We start from the raw sequence: 22,203 nt of genomic DNA on the forward strand, positions 1-22,203 counted from the left end.
ACAGTAAAAATGTCTCAATAAAATTTGTCATTCATATTACCAACATGCTATATAATTGATACAACTTTTGTAATTCTTTTCTTCCTTTTCTTTTTTTTTTTTCTTTTTTTTTTGAGACGGAGTTTTGCTCTTGTTGCCCAGGCTGGAGTGCAATGGCGCGATCTCAGCTCACCACAACCTCTGCGTCCCGGGTCAAACGATTCTCCTCCCTCAGCCTCCTGAGTAGCTGGGATTACAGGCATGCACCACCACGCCCAGCTAATTTTTTGTATTTTTAGTAGAGATGGGGTTTCTCAATGTTGGTCAGGCTGGTCTTGAACTCCCAGCCTCAGGTGATCCACCAGCCTCGGCCTCCCAGAGTGCTGGGATTACAGGTGTGAGCAACCACGGCCAGCCTACTTTTGCAATTCTTACAGTATGACTTATAAGAATTTTACATTAGCCCTTTAATTTCCAGATGTAAACTCAAAATATAAACATTAAAGGAATTGGGGCACATAGTGGTAGTGGGAAAATGTGGCACTTAATGACTTTTCACTCTTTCACACTTAATGCAATGGTTCTTTCTTTTAGTGCTCTGGTTCCAAAGTTGCATAAGTATTTTTAATATTATTTTATTTTATGTTATGTTTTGAGATGGAGTGTCGCTCTGTCACCCAGGCTGGAGTGCAGTGGCACAATCTTGGCTCACTGCAACCTCCGCCTCGTGGGTTCAAGTAATTCTCCTGTCTCAGCCTCCTGAGTAGCTGAGATTACAGATGCACGGCATCATGCCCAGCTAATTTTTGTATTTTTAGTAGAGATGGGGTTTCTCCATGTTGGTCAGGCTGGTCTTGAACTCCTGACCTCAGATGATCCACCCACCTCAGCCTCCCAAAGTGTTGAGATTACAGGTGTGAGCCACTGTGCCCAGCCAAGTTTTTTTTTGAGACAGAGTCTCACTCTTGCCCACACTAGAGTGCAGTGACACGATCTCAGCTCACTGCAACCTCCACCCCTGAGTTCAAGCAATTCTCCTGCCTCAGCCTCCAGAGTAGCTGGGATTGCAGGTGCCTGCCATCATGCCCGGCTAATTTTTGTATTCTTAGTAGAGAAGGTTTCATCATGTTGGCCAGGCTGATCTCAAACTCCTGACCTCAGGTGATCCACCCTCCTCAACCTCCCAAAGTGCTGGGATTACGGGTGTGAGTCACCACACCTGGCTGTAAGTTTTGAGGGTCAGCCCCTAACCCTGTTTTCCCTATAAGCTCTGTTATCCTTAGTGTATGAATTTGCAGAACTCAAGATTTTGCAGTGACTTGTATATTTTCTTACAGCTGAAACACCTATATATAAGTAAGCCAAAAACATTACAAAGCACCATGTAAACAAAGGGGCAAAATAAATTCTCAAGCTTATTTACTCTGTTTTTTTAAAAATAAAGAAGTAGATAATTTAGGACTATTTATTTATCTATGTAATTTTTAAATTTGAGATGGAGTCTCACTCTGTCACCCAGGCTGTAATGCAGTGGCTCAGTCTCGGCTCACTGCAAACTCCACCTCCCAGGTTCAAGAGATTCTCCTGCCTCAGCCTCCCGAGTAGCTGGGGTTACAGGTGTATGCCACCAGGCCCGGCTAATTTTTGTATTTTTAGTAGAGGCAGGGTTTCACCATGTTGGCCAGGCTGGTCTTGAACTCATGACCTCAAGTGATCCACCCACCTTGGCCTCCTAAAGTGCTGGGATTACAGGCGTGAGCAACTGTGCCCAGCCTAGAACTAACTATTTAAAATAAATTACTTTTATGTGATTAAAAAAATACATTATGTTTTTATTAAAAGTTCCCTGTAAGCGTAATTTTTTTTCTCTCAGTAAATATAACAGGGCCTGGCATGGTAGCTCACGCTTGTCATTCCAGCACTTTGGGAGGCTGAAGTAGCAGAAATGCTTGAGCCCAGGAGTTCAAGACCAGCCTAGGCAATATGATGAGATTCTGTCTCTACAAAAAATTTTTGAAAAATTAGCTCGGCATGGTAGTGCGTATCTGTAGTCCCAGCTGTGTGGGAGGCTAAGGTGTGGGATCACTTGAGCCTGGGAGGTCTAGGCTACAATGAGCCATGATCCGGCCACTGTACTCTAGCCTGGGTGACAGAGCAAGACCTGGTCTAATACACACACACACACACACACATTCATGTGTGTGTGTGTATATATATACATACATACATACATATATACACATAGAAGGGCAAGGAGAGAGGGAATGGAGATTTGTTGTTTAATGGTATAAAGTTGGCCAGGCAAGGTGGCTCACACCTATAATCCCAGCACTTTGTGAGGCTGAGGCAGGTGGATTACTTGAGCCCAGGAGTTCGAGACCAGCCTGGGTGACATGGTGAAACCTCATCTCTACAAAAAATACAAAAATTAGCTGGGCATGGTGGCACACATCTGTAGTCCCATCTATTATAACTCAGGAGACTGAGGTGGGAGTATTGCCTGAGCCAGGGTCGAGGATGCAGTGAGCTTTGGTTGTGCCACTGCACTCCAGCCTGGGTGACAGTGAGACCTTGTCTCAAAAAGAAAAAAAAGTGGGGGGCGGGCATAGAGTTGTTTTCAGTTTTGCAAAATGAAAAGACTTCTGGACTTTGGTTGCACAACAGTGTGAATATACTTAAAACCACCAAACTGTACATTTAAAAATGATTGACATTCAATTTTGCTGGGTAGTGGGTGGTGGGTGGTGGGGTGGTGAAAAAATAAATTTTAAAAATGATTAAGATCTTAAGTTTTGGCTGGCGCGGTGGCTCACACCTATAATCCCAGCACTTTGGGAGGCCAAGGCAGGCAGATCATCTGAGGTCAGGAGTTTGAGACCAGCCTGGCCAACATGGTGAAACCACATCTCTACTAAAAATACAAAAAATTAGCCGGGCATAGTGGTGTGTGCCTGTAATCTTAGCTACTTGGGGAGATGAGGCAGGAGAATTGCTTGAACCCGGGAGGCAGAGGTTTCAGTGAGCCGATATTGTGCCACTGCACTCCAGCCTGGGTGACAGAGTGAGACTCCATCTCAAAAAAAAAAAAAAATCTTAAATTTTATGTTATGTGTATTTTAGCACAATTAAAATTATATATATATATGTATGTCTATCTTGTATTTTTAAAGTTTTGGGTTATTGAGCATTTTTCCAATAGAAACTTAAAATGGTGGTTAGATTCTTGAATTAGTTTACAAAATCCTATTTGTATTTTATATTTGATTCATAACATAGCTAAAAGATGACACATTTGCAACAGTATTGATGTGTATCTATATATACTCATATATAGAGATATCTAGCTACATATTTTTTAAACAGGAGTAAAGTTACTGAATATTCCATCTATTCAGCTTTTCATTTTGTTCCATTGGATTCTGACACGTTTAGTCTTTAGCTGTAAGTACCCTAACCAACAGACAGAAGTGGTATTGCAAAAGCAGAGATGGTAATAGAGAAATTTTAGTAACATCATTACACTATGAGGCTCCAAGATCAATCCTGACCCATTTGTCAAGGACTAACCACTATTAAGTGTGGTGTTATTTGCAAATAAATATTCATAATCCCGGGAATGCTTGTAATAGATTTCAAAATATTGTCTTGGGAAATATTGAGAGTTGCGAAGTAATCCTCTTTATCTGAGCAGTTGTAAAAGTAACATGTAATATTGCTTGTGTCTTTTAGAATTCAGATATTCCTATACTTTTCAGTCTACAACGTGTCCTGCTCATTCTTGGCCTTTTCTTCACTGGCCTCTTGCCCTTTGTGCCCATTCGAGAACAGTTTTTTGAAATCCCAATGCCTTCTATTATACTGAAGTAAGTGGTTACCCTTTTATTTTAAAATCCATTATCAATTATAGAAAGACTAAGATAAAAGCTCACTAATATCAACATCAATGATGAAGAAGAGATTTCTGTAGTGATTTCCATGTTCTATTACCTGACCTATATTATGCATTTTTATATAATTAAGACACATTCTCTAAAACAAATAATCAGGACCCATCTCAGATTATAATGATTTTCTGTGCCTGTATAGTCAGAAATCAGATAAAAGGAATTTAGTTTAATTACAGAAGGTCAATAATTATTTTATTCTCACATCAAATAGCAGTTACCCTCCACTTTCCCTTCTTTCTACTTCATTGACAGCTCTACCCAGCTGAAATTCCATTAAACTCCAAATTAAACAATAGTACTACTGTAATACATTTAGGAAGAAAAACCACCACCACCATAAAAACCTCTGGAGATAGGAAAATAAAAGGGTACAGTTAGCTTATATAGGATACTCTTTTTTGGTTTTTTTTTTTGGGATGGAGTTTCACTGGTGTGGCCTAGGCTGGAGTGCAAAGGCATGATCTCGACTTACTGCAACCTCTGCCTCCCAGGTTTAAGTGATTCTCCTGCCTCAGCCTCCCAAGTAGCTGGGATTACAGGCACCCGCCACGTCACCTGGCTAATTTTAGTATTTTTAGTGGAGACGGGGTCTTCACCATGTTGGTCAGACTGGTCTTGAACTCCTGACCTCAGGTGATCCACCCACCTCCTCCCAAAGTGCTGGGATTATAGGCATGACCCACCTTGCCCAGCCAGGATCCTTTTATATTTACATAATTCCTCTACTAGAAAAGCCTTGCATTTCACTTGCTAATTTACTAGAAAGATAAAAATACATAGATTGTAAAAATACATAGGTACATAAAAACACTTAGATTGCCTGATAAATAGTAAGCACTCATAAGTGATAGCTTTTATTGTTATCTTTGTTATTATAAAGAGTGATAGCTTCATCTCAAAATTCTACACACTTTTTTTTTGTTTTTTTTTTTGAGACGGAGTCTCGCTCTGTCACCCAGGCTGGAGTGCAGTGGCCGGATCTCAGCTCACTGCAAGCTCCGCCTCCCGGATTCACGCCATTCTCCTGCCTCAGCCTCCTGAGTAGCTGGGACTACAGGCGCCTGCCACTGCACCCGGCTAATTTTTGTATTTTCAGTAGAGCGGGGTTTCACTGTGTTAGACCACAGGGTGGTCTTGATCTCCCGACCTCGTGATCCGCCCGTCTCGGCCTCCCAATGTGCTGGGATTACAGGCGTGAGCCACCGCGCCCGGCCTTTGTTTTTTTTTTTTGAGACAAAGTCTGGCTCTGTCGCCCAGGCTGGAGTGCAGTGGCGCGATCTCGGCTCACTGCAACCTCCGCCTGCCGGGTTCACACCATTCTCCTGCCTCAACCTCCCGAGTAGCTGGAATTACAGGCGCCTGCCACCATGCCCGGCTAATTTTTTGTATTTTTAGTAGAAACGGGGTTTCACCGTGTTCGCCAGGATAGTCTCTATCTCCTGACCTTGTGATCCGCCCTCCTTGGCCTCCCAAAGTGCTGGGATTACGGGCGTGAGCCACCACGCCCGGCCAATTCTACACACTTAGAATGTGATTTCTAGCTGTAAATTCATAACTGAATTATGACAAAGGAATTTGGAATTGTTGGGGAGATCATTTAAATGTGATTTTACTTGCATGAAAACACTTTTCATATCCAACAGAACTTTAAAAAATCGAGCTGAAGAGCTTTCCTCTTTTATAGCATGTCTCAATAAAGCTAATTACTTGGGGGGAAAATCAAGCTGATCGTTAGTGTAGCAGTCATCAAACAATATCGGTAAGAAAAGCAGGTCACAGATCGGGCGCGATGGCTCAGCCTGTAATCCCAGCACTTTGGGAGACGGGCGGATCACGAGGTCAGGAGATCGAGACCATCCTGGCTAACACGATGAAACCTCGTCTCTACTAAAAATACAAAAAACTAGCCGGGCGAGGTAGCCGGCGCCTGTAGTCCCAGCTACTCGAGAGGCTGAGGCAGGAGAATGGCCTGGGTGACAGAGCGAGACTCCGTCTCAAAAAAAAAAAACAAAAAAGAAAAGCAGGTCATGTGCGATGGCTCACGCCTGTAATCCCAACACTTTGGGAGGCCGAGGTGGGCAGATCATGAGGTCAGGAGTTTGAGACCAGCCTGGCCAACATGGTGAAACCCCGTCTCTACTGAAAATATAAAAATTAGCCAGGCTTGCCTGAACCTGGGAGACGGAAGTTGCAGTGAGCCGGGAGACGGAAGTTGCAGTGAGCGGAGATCCTGCAACTGCACTCCAGCCTGGGCCACAGAGTGAGACTCCTTCTCAAAAAAAAAAAAAAAGAAAAGAAAAGAAAAAAAGAAAAACAAATGGCCGGGCGTGGTGGCTCATGCCTGTAATCCCAGCACTATGGGAGGTCAGGAGTTCGAGACCAGCCTGGCCAACATGGTGAAACCCCTTCTCTACTAAATACAAAAATTAGCCGGGCATGGTGGTGGGCACCTAGAATCCCAGTTACTCAGGAGGTTGAGGCAGGAGAGTCACTTGAACCCCAGAGGCGGAGGTTGCAATGAGTCAAAATCGCTGCACTGTAGCCTGGGCGACAGAGCAAGACTCCGTCTCAAAAAAACAAAAGAAAAGAAAAGCAATTTAGTCAGTACGCTTGTGCTCAACTTCTATTTCATGTATCTTAGTGATGAACTGAACCAATTTCAGTATCTTAGTGATGAACATGTTTATTTTATTTATTCCTAAATTGTATTTATGAACAGTCTTTGTGGCTGTTTCTGAGACAAAACAATAGAAAACACTTCTTGTCTACAAAAAAAAAAAAAAAACCCTATTTTATTTGCTAGATTAAAATTATCCCTAAACATTTATTCCTGGCCGGGCCAGGGGCTCCTGCCTGTAATCTCAGCACTTTGGGAGGCCTGAGGTCGGGAGTTCCATACCAGCCTGGCCAACATGGTGAAACTCCATCTCTACTAAAAATACAAAATTAGCTGGGCATGGTGACGCACACCTGTAATCCCAGCTACTCAGGAGTCTGAGGCAGGAGAATCGCTTGAACCCGGGAGGTGGGGGTTGCAGTGAGCCGAGATTGCACCATCGCACTCCAGACTGGGCGACAGAGCAAGACTTTGCCTCTAAATAAATAAATAAAACATTTATTCCTAAAGTACTTAGCTTTCATCTGGCCTGGAGTGGACTGTTTGCTCTGTATTTATCTTCATGTATTCCTTTTAGAAGCAAATATTGTTGAAATACAGACCTAAGAACAAACTCCATAGAATTAATATTTTCTCTAAAAACTGATTATGGATTAAGACACAAGTGGGATATCTTTTGTGTGTTTTAATACTTCTATGGAAGACAATGGATATTTTCTAAGACAATATAGTGATTGTTTAATGAGGTAGTCAGTATTTGAGCTACTAAATCCCTAAGATTCCTGAAACTGCAACCAGGACTTTCCACTGGGGCCAGAGTTACGGAAAAAGGGAATTGTACTTTATTTAGTACACTTTTTTTTTTTTTTGAGACAGTGTTTCACTTTGTCGCCCAGGATGGAGTGCAGTGACACAATCTTGGTTCACTGCAACCTCTGCCTGCTGGGTTCAAGCTATTCTCCTGCCTCAGGCTCCTGAGTAACTGGGGTTACAGGTGTGTGCCACCATGCCTGGCTAATTTTTATGTTTTTAGTAGAGACAGGGTTTTGCCATGTTGGCCAGGCTGGTCTGGAACTTCTGACCTCAGGTAATGCACCAGTCTCAGCCTCCCAAAGTGCTGGGATTACACACATGAGCCACCGTGCCTGGCCTACAGATTTTTTTTTTTTTTTTTTTTTTTTGAGACGGAGTCTCACTCTGTTGCCCAGGCTGGAGTGCAGTGGCGCGATCTCGGTTTACTGCAAGCTCTGCCTCACAGGTTCACTCCATTCTCCTGCCTCAGTTTCCCGAGTAGCTGGGACTACAGGCGCCCGTCACCACGCCTGGCTAATTTTTTGTATTTTTAGTAGAGACGGGGTTTCACCGTGTTAGCCAGGATAGTCTCCATCTCCTGATCTCGTGATCCGCCCATCTTGGTCTCCGAAAGTGCTAGGATTACAGGCGTGAGCTACCGCGCCCGGCCGGCCTACAGATATTTTAAAAGAAAGGAAAACACATGGTAAACAGCTCACTTTAATCTGTAATACAGTTCTGTTGTATGTTTAGACCTGCCACGTACTAAATTGTAGCAGACAAAGCAGGAGAAAGATTTCACCAAAAAAGAAAGGAGATGTGAGTCTAGGACACCAGGGTCTCTGGAAAGACAGTATTTGTTTATTTATTTATTTTTAACTTTTGAATAGGGATGGCAAAAAGTTAGCTTGAGACCAGTGCAAACAGAACCCAAATGGCCTTTGTTTTATTTTTGTCCTTTTTACAAATTTTTCTTTCTTTTTTTTTTTTTTGAGACGGAGTCTCGCTGTGTCGCCCAGGCTGGAGTGCAGTGGCCGGATCTCAGCTCACTGCAAGCTCCGCCTCCCGGGTTTACGCCATTCTCCTGCCTCAGCCTCCCAAGTAGCTGGGACTACAGGCGCCCGCCAACTCGCCCGGCTAGTTTTTTGTATTTTTTAGTAGAGACGGGGTTTCGCCGTATTAGCTAGGTTGGTCTCGATCTCCTGACCTCGTGATCCACCCGTCTCGGCCTCCCAAAGTGCTGGGATTACAGGCTTGAGCCACCGCGCCCGGCCTTTACAAATATTTTTGAGAATATACAAAGTATAGGCCAGGCGCGGTGGCTCAAGCCTGTAATCCCAGCACTTTGGGAGCCCGAGACGGGCGGATCACAAGGTCAGGAGATCTAGACCATCCTGGCTAACACGGTGAAACCCCATCTCTACTAAAAAATACAAAAAAAAAAAAAAAAACCTAGCCGGGCGAGGTGGCGGGCGCCTGTAGTCCCGCTACTCAGGAGGCTAAGGCGGGAGAATGGCGTGAACCCGGGAGGCGGCGCTTGCAGTGAGCTGAGATCCGGCCACTGCACTCCATCCTGGGCGACAGAGCGAGACTCCGTCTCAAAAAAAAAAAAAAAAAGAGAATATACAAAGTACAAGGCACTGTTTTCATTTTCGAGTCTGTTTCATCACACTGATATATCTCTGTGTTTCTAATTTGTAATTCAAACTTTATTTTACCCTAGGCTAAAAGAACCACACACCATGTCCAGAAGTCAGAAGTTTCTCATCTGGCTTTCTGATCTGTAAGAATTTTAATTTCTTAAGATGCAAGTTATTGCTTCAGCTATTAAATACTACTGTTAAAATTTAGTGCAAGTTTTCCACATATAATTTGTGGCAACGACAAATTGAATACCTGCTATGTAAAATGTGTATGAATCATTTAGAAATATCTTAATTACTAATCACAAAACCTTAGGAAGAATCTTGAGAGATAATCTCGTCCAACTTCATGAGAAAACTGAGCCACCATATACCCAGTTAAATTATCTACTTGGGGTTGTCTAGCTAGTTAGTAGCAGAACTAGGTTAAATAACCATTCCCTTTTGCTTACTTGCTGTTTCCACCAAGCATGGTGAAAAGACATGTAGCAACACCATATATATAAAAGTGTATGTTGCCTACAGCACGTTTCTCAGAAAACTCTGCTCTGCACCAAGACTTAACAGCAGAAAGGAAATCCCACCTATAGAGTGGATATCAACTTTAAAGAAAATGCCTTAATTTAGACATGTTGAGTTTAATTTTAGTAAAAATCACAAAATAATTGTACTATATTTTGCTTTAAGATGGAACCTTGAATGCTTAAATATTTTAATAGTCCCAAATCACAACTTTTTATTATTGAATGCCTTTTTCTTTTCTTATTTATTTATTATTATTTTTAAATTATTATTATTATTTTTGAGACGGAGTCTTGCTCTGTCGTCCAGGGAGTGCAGTGGTGTGATCTTGGCTCACCGCTTCCCGGGTTCAAGTGATTCTTCTGCCTCAGCTTCCCGAGTAGCTGGAACCGTAGGCACCTGCCACCATGCCTGGCTAATTTTTGTATTTTTTAGTAGAGACAAGGTTTCATCATGTTGGCCAGGTTGGTTTCGAACTCCTGGCCTCAAGTGATCTGCCCACCTCAGCGTCCCAAAGTGCTCGGATTACAGGTGTGAGCCACTGCGTCCAGCCTTAATGCCTTTTTCAAAGAGTCCTAAACAATTAGTTTTATCTTTTCTCTGTGTCAGTGTTTATTCTTTTTTGCTTTATTCTTGATTTAAGCTCTAGTTTTTCAAGGATGCCTTTTTTTTGTGCTCATGTGAAACCAGGATGCATTTTTTTTCTTTTTTCAACCCTATTAACTGACAAGATGCATTTTTAATTTGTGTTAAAAGCACATGATTTCTAGTTTCTGTTATTTAATCATTCTAATAGACATAACAGAATAGAAATAATGTCTTTCCAGTGCAGTGAATTCCTATCTTGCTCAAGAGATTTGTATTTTGAAAGTTCACTTATCAGTGAGTTACTTGGAACAAAAAAACGTTTTTTTCCTAGACATAGGATAGTGTAATTAATGGACATAATGCTTCTTTTTTTTTTTTTTTTTTTTTTTTTTGAGACGGAGTCTCGCTCTGTCGCCCAGGCTGGAGTGCAGTGGCGCGATCTCGGCTCACTGCAAGCTCCGCCTCCCGGGTCCCGCCATTCTCCCGCCTCAGCCTCCGAGTAGCTGGGACTACAGGCGCCCGCCACCGCGCCCGGCTAGTTTTTTTTTTGTATTTTTAGTAGAGACGGGGTTTCACCATGTTAGCCAGGAGGGTCTCGATCTCCTGACCTCGTGATCCACCCGCCTCGGCCTCCCAAAGTGCTGGGATTACAGGCTTGAGCCACCGTGCCCGGCCAATGGACATAATGCTTCTAACATAGCTTACAAAATACTAATCCATTGTGTAATGAACTATGATGTTATAGAAATTGACCTGCATTTGTTGACTTATTTTAACTTGGAAAGTTAGGAACACATATTAATAGTAAGAAAGGAAAGCCAGCTCTTTCTCCTTCTTCAGCAGTGAAAATGAGGCAGCCTCTTTTCCATTGAGCTGTGTCAACAAGAATGGGTCTCTGACAAATCTGGTAGCAGTAAGGAGGAGAAAGGAGGTTCTGGTTGTCCACCGACCAGCAACCTGCAATGAAAGGAGATCCAGCAATTAAGACATAAATTAATTCACAACAACCATTATTACTTGAGACCATTTCTTTTATTGCTGAAGCATTGGGATTAAATTAAACTAGGAATTACTAAACTCTAAATTGACTAAATTAGGACTAAGGACTAAATTCCTAAATCATTTATGCTTTTTCTTTTCTAGCTTACTAATGAGGAAAGCTTTGTTTGACCACCTAACTGCTCGAGGCATTCAAGTAAGTTTCTGGAATGATGCATTTTGGAAGCAGCATAGCTCACCAGTTTAACACAAATATAAAGGGCAAGAACTTTTAACTGACTTAGTTTGGCCCTTGACTCTGATACTGCTGCTTTACTGATCCACAAATGAGGACGTTAAGCTCTTCCTATATAGTTAGCAATAAAGCATTGGCATTTCTGGATCTAGATTCCTCTTATGTGCAGAATAGCTGATGCCAGAGGGGTGGGCCAGTGTTTGTGTGTGTGTGTGTGTGTGTTTGTGTGTGTATATATATATATTTTCTTTTTTTTTTGTTTTTTTGAGATGGAGTCTTGCTCTGTCACCCAGGCTAGAGTGCAGTGGTGCAGTCTTGACTCACTGCAACCTCCACCTCCCAGGTTCAAGCGATTCTCATGCCTCAGCCTACTAAGTAGCTGGGATTATAGGCACGCACAACCACACCTGGCTAATTTTTGTATTTTTAGTAGAGCCTGGGTTTTGCCACGTTGGCCAGGCTGATCTCGAACTCCTGACCTCAGATGATCCACCCACCTTGACCTCTCAAAGTGCTGGAATTACAGGCGTGAGCCACTGTGCTCAGCCAGGAGAGTGTATATTTAATAAGCACTGTGAATTTTTTTTAACACCCCTCATTCCTGTAAGGAACAAAGTGGAATTTTAAAAAAGGATCTAATGATTTATTTAAATGATAGCTTTAAAAGGTTATTTCTAAATGTACTAAGATTGTAGTGGATAAATATTGTTATAAAAATAATTTTCTATTTTAACATTTCTTCTCATACTTCTCACACTTCTAATTTTCAGGTGTATATTTGGGTATTAAATGAAGAACAAGAATACAAAAGAGCTTTTGATTTGGGAGCAACTGGGGTGATGACAGACTATCCAACAAAGCTTAAGGATTTTTTACATAACTTTTCAGCATAGAAAAAGAGGTACTTAGAAGTATTGAAGGAAAAAATGAAGACCTAAGAAAAAAAATTTCCTCATCATTTCCCTAAGCCATTTCCAGAATGGTAAAAGGTTTAATCAGTTTTTATTACCTCATTTTTAAGCCTGTATGAGAATGTAGAAACTATATATTATATGTATATTTATTTTAAATAATATTGTATATTTTATGTTTATAAATTGTTTAGAAAGATAATTGGTTATGAGATGTAAGTTTTAATTTCTTTTAATTTCATTTTAGTTTCTTGATCTTACACAGAAATCTTGATTAATAATATACACAGAAATGTACATACTACATCATCTACAGAAATCTTGATCAATAATCTAGAAACTAGGTTATCTAGGTTATTGATCAAGATTTCTATAGATGATGTAGTGTTCTATTATAAGTAATTCTGGAATCAAAGACTATTGGATACATTTGGCATTGGGCTGAGTGGGGTGGCACATGCCTGTAATCCCAGCACTTTGGAAGACTGAGGCAGGCAGATCATCTGAAGTCAGGAGTTTAAGACCAGCCTGGCCAACATGGCAAAACCCCATCTCTACCAAAAATACAAAAATTAGCCAGGCGTGGTGGTACACGTCTGTCATCCCAGCAGCTCTTAAGGTTGAGGCACGAGAATTGCTTGAACCTGGGAGGCAGAGGCTGTAGTGAGCCAAGATAGCACCACTGCACTCCAGCCTGGGAGAGAGAGTGAGACTCTGTCGCAAAAAAAAAAAAAAAAAAAAAAAAAAAGGCAGTAGCCTTCACTGGAATACAATCAGTTAATTAGTAAAAGAATTTTTTTTTTTTGACATGGAGTCTTCCTCTGTTGCCGAGGCTGGAGTGCAGTGGCACTATCTTGGCTCACTGCAACTGCAACCTCTGCCTCCCAGGTTCCAGCTATTCTCCTGCCTCTGCCTCCTGAGTAGCTGGGATTACAGGTGCCCACTACCACGCCCAGCTAATTTGTGTATTTTTAGTAGAGACAGGGTTTTGCCATGTTGGCCAGACTGGTCTCGAACTCCTGAGCTCAGGTGATCCACCCATCTCGGCCTTTCAGAGTGCTGGGATTATAGGTGTGAACTACTGCATCTGGCCAGTAAAAGAAATTTTGAAGGCCACTGCAGCTATTTGTTAGTGTCTTGTTATTTCTAGGTGCATCTTAGTTAAAGGGGACAAATAAAATGGAAAAAGCTTGGAAATCAGTGATGTGTAGTTATCTGGCAAGTTATACATAATTAGCAGCAGTCAGGCTCAAGAAAATAAAAGTTGATTAGTTGATCAGAAATAAAATCTGTAGAGTGAATTAGATTTCTGAGTTGATGTTGTTAATGGAACATTCTATTTGAGATCTTTATTCAGATGTGTAACAATTCTACCATGTCCATTTTTTTAAGCATTAAAAATGAACTTATCAGTTGTAAATTAAAACAAGATCCAAATAGTTCTATTTTTGTGTTTCCTCTAAAAAAAATGTAAGATTTTCACTTTTGGCATTGACTAACTGAGCCTACATCTAGATTTTAAATACCATCTTGAATCCTAATAATTATATTAAACTGATGAAAGTGCATATGATTGTTCCTAACACTTATGAAACCCCATAAAGATGTTCCTGATCTTTAAAATTCATTAATCTGAGTACTAAGTAGAAACAGAATTTTCCAAAGCATTAGCCATCGCTTTCTCGGTTTATCTGAAGTGATTTCGTGTACATCTGTTTCTAATATATTTGACTAATTTCCATGATCTCAGATTGTGAGGTAAATGTAATCTGGAATAATAAGTGTCTTTTACCTAGATTACATCTCTCATTTGGAGTTTGGCAATGAAACAACTATGAAGAATGACCGTACTCTCCCATCTGTCCCTGGATGACATAAATATCATTTGCTTTGCTGTTTAAACTGAAATAAATTTTCCAAGAACAAAGTAAGGGTTTTTTTTTTTTTTCAGTTTTAATTCCAAATATGCTTTATAGATTTTTTTTTGCAGAATTTAATGAGGTGATGCTTTAATCGTATGAATAATAAATGTACCTGAGATTTCGCTCTAGTAAAAATAAAAGAAAATATGGAAACACTTTTATGGTAAGAAAGTTACTTCTTGGCATTTGAACAAATAACTTGGGCGGATAATCCATTGAATCAGTCATTTTCAATTTCACTTATTGTAACTTATGGTTATAGCTGCTAGGGATCATTTTGATCATCTTTGATGGCATTATTTTTGTTATTTCTCCTTTCTAAATTTTGCTTTGTTATGATTCAGAGGAGATCATGTTAAAGGGCCAGCTTATATTTAATGTAAACCAGTAGAAGATAAAGTACCCAACAAGGTAAAGATGTTTGGAAAATAATGTTTCAAAAGTTTGGTGATTTTATAGTCAAGGTGACTTTACTTTTCTTAATAAAAACATAGTAATTTCTAACAAGGAGGTTGATCATCATTCAGTTAACATCTGAATTCTGCTTTCTGATAGGGGCATCATGTTTGTTTGTTTGTTTTTAGAGACACAGGCACCATGGCTCACGCCTGTCATCTCAGCACTTTGGGAGGCTGAAGTGGGCAGATCACCTGAGGTCAGAAGTTTGAGATCAGCCTGACCAACATGGAGAAACCCTGTCTCTTCTAAAAATACAAAATTAGCCAGGCGTGGTGGCACATGCCTGTAATCCCAGCTACTCAGGAGGCTGAAGCAGGAAAATCACTTGAAACGGGGAGGCAGAGGTTGCAGTGAGCCAAGATCATGCCATTATACTCCAGCCTGGGCAACAAGAGTGAAGCTCCATCTCAAAAAAAAAAAAACAAAAAAAGAGAGACAGGGTTTTGCTCTGCCACCCCGGCTGGAGTGCAGTCGCTCAGTCTCTGCTCACTGTAGCCCCAATCTCCCTGGCTCCGGTGATCCTCCTACCTCAGCCACCTCAGCCTCCTAAATAGCTGCCACTACAGGAGTACACCACCACACCCTGCTAATTTTTGTATTTTTTGTAAAGACGGGGTTGCGCCATGTTGCGCATGGCTCAAGCAATCTGCCCACCTTGGCCTCCCAAAGTGCTGGGATTATAGGCACAAGCCAATGTGCCTGGCCTCAGAATTTCTTAAAGCTCTAATTTCTGGCAAGGGTCAGTTCTAGAAATTGAGGAGTGGGGCAGGACTATAGGGAGTCATCTCATGGCCACACTGTGAAGAAAGAATGGCTGTGATGGGTTGAGAAAACAGAACATAAATCATAAATCATAGTATGCTCCAGTATGGGAAACCATTAACATATAATATAATCAATGATTTTGCCTAGAGTTATGCAACATGGTGACCCCAGAAAGAATCCATTGAAAAAAAATCAAAAGAGATTCTGCAATAGATAAGAGTGACAAGTCAAGGGTGGCCATGAATGCCAGGTTGAAGAGTTTGTTCTAAACTGAAGGTCATAAAGCTCAAGTAGATGGCTAAACTTGAGGCAATAAAAACAAGAACCAAAACTGCTAGGCAATAATACGACATAATTATTTCAGTCCCAAAAGAAAAATGTAAAGAACAGTCTGCAACCAGGCCCCAAAACAAAAGCAGAACTAAAGAAGTCAGATGCAAGCGTCAGAGAGGAAATCAAAATGCTGGGAGCATACTAAGACATTTTCTGTGCCTCATTTAGATAGCATTGAAAAATTAATGTTTGGAAAGTTGATCATCCTATAATCTGAAAGAAAAATACAGGCCTAGAGCAGAGAACAGTCCAGAAACCAGGTCAGAAGTCTAAACAGATTCATACAAATCTAAATTGCCATTAGATTGCATAAAACTTAATTTGGTGGCCAGGTGCAGTGGCTCATGTCTGTAATCCCAGCACTTTGGGAGGCCGAGGCAGGGAAATAACTTGAGGCCAGGAGTTCAAGAGCAGCCTGGCCAACATGGCAAAACCCCGTCTCTACTGAAAAAAAAAAAAAATTAGCCAGGTGTGGTGGTGCACACCTGTAGTCCCAACTACTCAGGATTACACGAGAATTGAGGCACAAGAATTGCTTGAACCCTGGAGGCAGAAGTTGCAGTGAGTTGAGATGGCACTGCTGCACTCCAGCCTGGGCAATAGAGTGAGACTCCATCTCAAAAAGGAAAAAAAGGCCAGGCGTGGTGGCTCACTCCTGTAATCCCAGCATTTTGGGAGGCTGAGGTCAGGAGATGGAGACCATCCCAGCTAACACAGCAAAACTCCGTCTCTACTAAAAATACAAAAAAGTAGCCAGCCGTGGTGGCATGTGCCTATAGTCCCAGCTACTTGGGAGGCTGAGACAGGAGAATCACTGGAACCCAGGAGGTGGAGGTTGCAGTGAGCCAAGATGACGCTGCTGCACTGCAGCCTGGGTGACAGAGCAAGGCTCTGTCTCGAGGGAAAGAAAGAAAGACAGAGAGAGAGAGAGAGAGAGAAGGAAGGAGGGAAGGAAGGAAGGAAAAGAAAGAAAGAGAAAAAGAAAAGAAAGAAAGAGAGAGAGAGACATGGTAACATAAGTAGGAACAGTAGGGAAACAATAAATCTATGTGTCTCTGTAAAGGAAAAATTAGGCCAGGCGCAGTGGCTCACGTCTGTAATCCCAGCACTTTGGGAGGCCAAGACAGGTGGATCATCCGAGGTCAGGAGTTCGAGGCCAGGTTGACCAACATGGTGAAACCCTGTCTGTACTAAAAATATAAAAATTATCAGGGCATCGTGGTGGGCGCCTGTAATCCCAGCTACTCTGGAGGCTGAGGTAGGAGAATCACTTGAACCTGGGAAGCGGAGGTTGCAGTGAACCAAGACCATGCCATTGCACTCCAGCCTGGGCAACAAGAGCGAAACTCTATCTCAATAAATAAAAATTTAAAAAGGGAAAAAATAATAAGAGCTGGTGACTGGATAAGCTTAAAAGAAGAAGGGAAAGTCACAAAGCTGCAAAAAAAAAAAAAAAAAACTGGGGAACTGGAGAGGGGAAACAATGTGGTGGTGAAGATAATGAATGTGGGTGCACTTGAGTTTGAAAGAGCAAAAAGAGTTTGAGTGGCTATGCTTTAGACATATTAGTCCTTGGATGAAAGGCTAAATCTGGAGGAATAGATTTAGGAATTTCCTGTACTTCATAGGTATGAATTTGCAAAGTTACTCTTTAGAGGTGATATTAGTTGCTTCTCAGTATTCTACTTAGAATTTGAATAGTACCATGCCACCAGATGCCTAGGTTGTGAATAGCGTGGGTTCATACCCTAGTGAGATGGAATGATAATGTACAACATAACAAATGATCTCACTTATGCCTTTTTCTTTCAAAAGTAGAGAGCTCTATCAAAACAGACAAAATTTTTTTTACTTTTATTTTTTTATTTTATTTTATTTGATTTTATTTTTTGAGACGGAGTCTGGCTCTGTCGCCCAGGCTGGAGTGCAGTGGCCGATCTCAGCTCACTGCAAGCTCCGCCTCCCGAGTTTCCGCCATTCTCCTGCCTCAGCCTCCCGAGTAGCTGGGACTACAGGCGCCCGCCACCTCGCCCGGCTAATTTTTTTTTTTTTTTTTTTTTAGTAGAGACGGGGTTTCACAGTGTTAGCCAGGATGGTCTCGATCTCCTGACCTCGTGATCCGCCCGTCTCGGCCTCCCAAAGTGCTGGGATTACAGGCTTGAGCCACCGCGCCCGGCCATATTTTTTTATTTTATTTTATTTTATTTTATTTTTGAGACGGAGTCTCGCTCTGCTGCCCAGGCTGGAGTGCAGTGGCCAGATCTCAGCTCACTGCAAGCTCCGCCTCCTGGGTTCACGCCATTCTCCTGCCTCAGCCTCCCGAGTAGCTGGGACTACAGGCGCCCGCCACATCGCCTGGCTAGTTTTTTGTATTTTTTAGTAGAGACGGGGTTTCACGGTGTTAGCCTGGATGGACTCGATCTCCTGACCTCGTGATCCTTCCGTCTCGGCCTCCCAAAGTGCTGGGATTACAGGCTTGAGCCACCGCGCCCGGCCTACTTTTATTTTTTGACATGGAGTCTTACTCTGTCTCTGAGGCTGGAGTGCAATGGTGCGATCTTGGCTCACTGCAACTTCTGCTCCTGCATTCAAGGGATTCTCTTGCTTCAGACTCCCAAGTAGCTGGGACTACAGGCACACACCACCACACCTGGCTAATTTTTATACTTTTAGTGGAGATGCGCTTTCACCATGTTGGCCAGGCTGGTCTCGAACTCTTGACCTCAAGTGATGCACCTGCCTCAGACTCCCAAAGTGCTGAGATTACAGGCATGAACTACCGCGCCCAGCCAAAACAGGCATAATTTTAACTCGTCGCATTATTTATGAAAAGAATACAAGTACATTAGTCTTGTTTGTTGAGTGGTTTTAAAATTTAGTTTTTTAAAGTCTTAAAATAACAAAGCAGGTCCTGGATAGCCTCTCCCAGGCAAGAGGAGGCTGAGCAGGTATAGCAGGTTACCCATTCTCACTTTGATGAGAGCTGCTCCATTTTTTTCTGTTTCGTATATGAGTTCCACATAAAACTGATTTGAAATAGGAAATTTCTGCAAAAAAAAAAACAAAAAAAAAACTTTTTTGCATTTATAATCTTTGATCTAAGATTTTTCCCCTCTAGACTTTACAACCTGCTTCTCTCCCCTCCTCTTCCTCTCTTTCTTCTTCCCTCCCTTCCTTCCTTGATAATTCACTCTAAGCCTTTAAAAAATTTAGTCAGTTCCCTTAATGGTTTATGATTTTTTTTTTTTTTTCTGGTCAGAAACTTCTCAAGAACAACCAATGGGTGGGGAAGGAGAGGTGAGAGACAGGCATAGGATATGAACAGCTAATTCACAAGTGTCAATGGCCAAGAAACATGAAAAATATTTAACCTCCCTCATAATAAAAGACTTAAAAATGAAATGATAGACTGGGTGCGGTGGCTCAAACCTGTAATCCCAGCACTTTGGGAGGCCGAGACGGGCGGATCACGAGGTCAGGAGATCGAGACCATCCTGGCTAACCCAGTGAAACCCCGTCTCTACTAAAAAATCCAAAAAACTAGCTGGGCGAGGTGGCGGGCGCCTGTGATCCCAGCTACTCGGGAGGCTGAAGCAGGAGAATGGCGTAAACCTGGGAGGCGGAGCTTACAGTGGGCTGAGATCTGGCCACTGCACTCTAGCCTGGGTGACATAGCGAGACTCCGTCTCAAAAAAAAAAAAAAATTAAATGATAATATGATACCAATTCCCGACTCTCAGGCAGGCAAGAATGAAAGTGTTGGTGAGAGCATAGGAGAACAAGCACTCATAAACTGTTGGTAGGAATATAAATCGACAGAGCTCACCCCTCTACCCCCCCCCCCCTTTTTTAAGACAGAGTCTTGCTCTGTTGCCCAGACTGAAGTGCAGTGGCATGATCACAGCTCACTGCAACCTGTGCCTCCTGGAATCAAACAATCCTTCCACCTCAGACCCACAAGTAGCTGGGACTACAGGTATGTACCACCATGACGGCTAATTTTTGTGGGGTTTTTTTTGTTTGTTTGTTTTTGTTTTTGTTTTTGTAGAGACAGAGTTTTGCTATGTTGCCCAGGCTGGTCTTAAACTCCTGGGCTCAAGCCATCTGCCCACCTCAGCCTCACAAAGTGTTGGGATTATAGGTGTGAGCTACAACACCCGGCCTTGGCAGAACACTTACAGGATAAATTTGACAGTACCTTCAAATACATCCTTTCATCAGAAATTCCAGTGCTAGGAATAATATTCCAAGAAAAAAATAAAATGAGTGTCCAAAGATACATATGCAGAGTGAAAAATTGGAAACAACCCAAATATACAACATTAAAGGACTGGTTAGGCCAGGCATGGTGGGTTACACCTGTAATCCCAGCACTTTGGGAGGCTGAGGCGGGCAAATCACTTGAGGCCAGGAGTTCCAGACCAACCAACAGACCAGCTAACATGGTAAAACCCCATCTCTACTAAACATACAAAAACAATGTAGATGGGTGTGGTGGTACGGGCCTGTAGTCCCAGCTCCTTGGGAGGCTGAGGCATGAGAATCGCTTGAACCTCTGGGAGGCGGAGGTTGCAGTGAGCCAAGATCACACCAGTGCACTCCAGCCTGGATGACAGAATGAGACTTCATCTCAAACAAAACAAAACAAAACAAAACAAAACAAAAAACAGTGAGGGAGGCCGGGCATGGTGGCTTATGCCTGTAATCCCAGCACTTTGGGAGGCCAAGGCAGGTGGATCATGAGGTCAGGAGATGAAGACCAGCCTGGTCAACATAGTGAAACCCTGTCTCTACTGAAAATACACAACAAAAAAATTACCCGTGCGTGGTGGTGGGCTCCTGTAGTCCCAGCTACTTGGGAGGCTGAGGCAAGAGAATTGCTTGAACCTAGGAGATGGAGGTTGCAGTGAGCCGAGATCGCGCCATTGCCCTCCAGCCTGGGCAACACAGCGAGGCTCTGTCTCAAAACAAACAAACAAAAAACAGAAACAGAACAGTGAGAGAGGCAGTGCATTCCATTCCAAGGCATCTGTGAGCCCACAGAGCAGACACCATGAGAAAAGCTCACACTCCCCAGTTGAAAAAATTTATGAACAAGAAATTATCGTTGAAATTAAATGGTGGCAGACATGTCCAAGAAATATTGTGGAGATTTGATCCCTTTATGAATCTTGTGATAGATGAATGTGTGGAGATGGCGACTAGTGGGCAACAGAACAATAATGGAATGGTGGTAATATGAGGAAATCGTATCATGTTAGAAGCCTTGGAATGAGTAAAAATAATGGCTGTTCAGCAGGGAAACCCATGCCCTCTCTCCACAGGGCCTGTTTCACTATGATGTAAAAATTAGGTCACGTATATTTTCACATTAGACATTTTGTTAAATAAACTTTCATAATAGTCAACAACAACAACAAACCCCAAAAACAAGGGACTGGTTAAATAAATTGTGACAGATCCTTATAAAATATGACTGCTCTATATCTACTGATATGAGAATATTAAATGTAAACACTAAGCCACAAAATTGTGTATTGTGTAAATAAAAAATATTCATCTTAAAGGTCTGAAATGCTATCTGCCAGTGTTAATAGTGTTTTTTCAAAATTGCGGTAAGAAGGCTCACACCTGTAATTCCAGCAATTTGGGAGGCTGAGGTGGGTGGATCACCTGAGGTCAGGAGTTTGAGACCAGCCTGGCCAACGTGGTGAAATGCTGTGTTTACGAAAATACAAGAATTAGCCGGGCATGATGGTGGGTGCCTGTAGTCCCAGCTACTTGGGAGGCTGAGGTGGGAGAATCGCTTGAACCCAGGAGGCGGAGTTTGCAGTGAGCGGAGATTGCGCCACTGCACTCCAACTTAGGCAACAGAGCAAGACTCTGTCTCAAAAAAATAAATATGTAAATACAGAAATAAATATGATGAAATCATTCAACTTAGTTGTGATTTCACAAGTCATCAACAAAAGAGTTGATCATTGAAATTAAGAGAAAAAGCTGAAGGAGGAGTTCAGAAGGAAAAAGAATGACCCAGAAAGTCAAGTTTAAAATATGTCCAGGGGCCGGGCGCGGTGGCTCCCAGCACTTTGGGAGGCCGAGACGGGCGGATCACGAGGTCAGGAGATCGAGACCATCCTGGCTAATACGGTGAAACCCTGTCTCTACTTAAAAATACAAAAAACTAGCCGGGCGACGAGGCGGGCGCCTGTAGTCCCAGCTACTCGGGAGGCTGAGGCAGGAGAATGGCGTAAACCCGGGAGGCGGAGCTTGCAGTGAGCTGAGATCCGGCCACTGCACTCCAGCCTGGGTGGCAGAGCAAGACTCCGTCTCAAAAAAAAAAAAAAAAAAAAATATGTCCCAGGGAGAGAAGGTGTGGTCTGAGAAACAGAAGCAAGGGAGAGTACGTCTTCAACCCCATGAGAACAGAACCTAAGAGAAAAGGTAGGCTGGGCGCGGTGGCTCAAGCCTGTAATCCCAGCACTTTGAGA

At 42.4% G+C, this 22,203-nt stretch overlaps 2 protein-coding genes across 5 annotated transcripts in view; both read left to right on the forward strand.

Annotated features, from left to right (window-relative positions):
* Positions 1 to 14,782, forward strand: part of GDPD1 (glycerophosphodiester phosphodiesterase domain containing 1) — a 63,576-nt gene extending 48,794 nt beyond the window's left edge. Inside the window, exons 7-11 of one of the 4 annotated variants that reach the window (XR_004430699.1) lie at positions 3,709 to 3,842; positions 9,059 to 9,118; positions 11,232 to 11,283; positions 12,093 to 12,304; positions 14,030 to 14,782. Coding sequence is in view for 3 of the 4 variants with exons in the window: in XM_033183699.1 (XP_033039590.1) it covers positions 3,709 to 3,842; positions 9,059 to 9,118; positions 11,232 to 11,283; positions 12,093 to 12,215 (369 nt within the window). In the remaining variant the exon portion in view is untranslated. Of the gene's footprint in view, positions 1 to 3,708; positions 3,843 to 9,058; positions 9,119 to 11,231; positions 11,284 to 12,092; positions 13,096 to 13,304 lie in introns of those variants that run through there. The other 3 variants (XM_033183699.1, XM_033183700.1, XM_033183698.1) reach the window with 3 other exon arrangements.
* A 5,912-nt stretch (positions 14,783 to 20,694) lies between these two features.
* On the forward strand, positions 20,695 to 21,300 carry LOC117067318 (small nuclear ribonucleoprotein G-like). The gene has a single exon (XM_033183701.1). The coding sequence runs from the start codon at positions 20,766 to 20,768 to the stop codon at positions 20,952 to 20,954; it is 189 nt and encodes a 62-aa protein (XP_033039592.1). The 5' UTR covers positions 20,695 to 20,765; the 3' UTR covers positions 20,955 to 21,300.
* Positions 21,301 to 22,203: the final 903 nt, after the last annotated feature.

Source organism: Trachypithecus francoisi, unplaced genomic scaffold (assembly GCF_009764315.1).
Source record: "Trachypithecus francoisi isolate TF-2019V2 unplaced genomic scaffold, Tfra_2.0 Lachesis_group20, whole genome shotgun sequence".
Lineage (NCBI taxonomy): Eukaryota > Metazoa > Chordata > Mammalia > Primates > Cercopithecidae > Trachypithecus > Trachypithecus francoisi.

What these genes read in the sequence shown, in the direction of transcription:
- LOC117067318 (XM_033183701.1), top strand. Translation starts at nt 20,766, where the DNA reads ATGAGAAAAGCTCACACTCCCCAGTTGAAAAAATTTATGAACAAGAAA.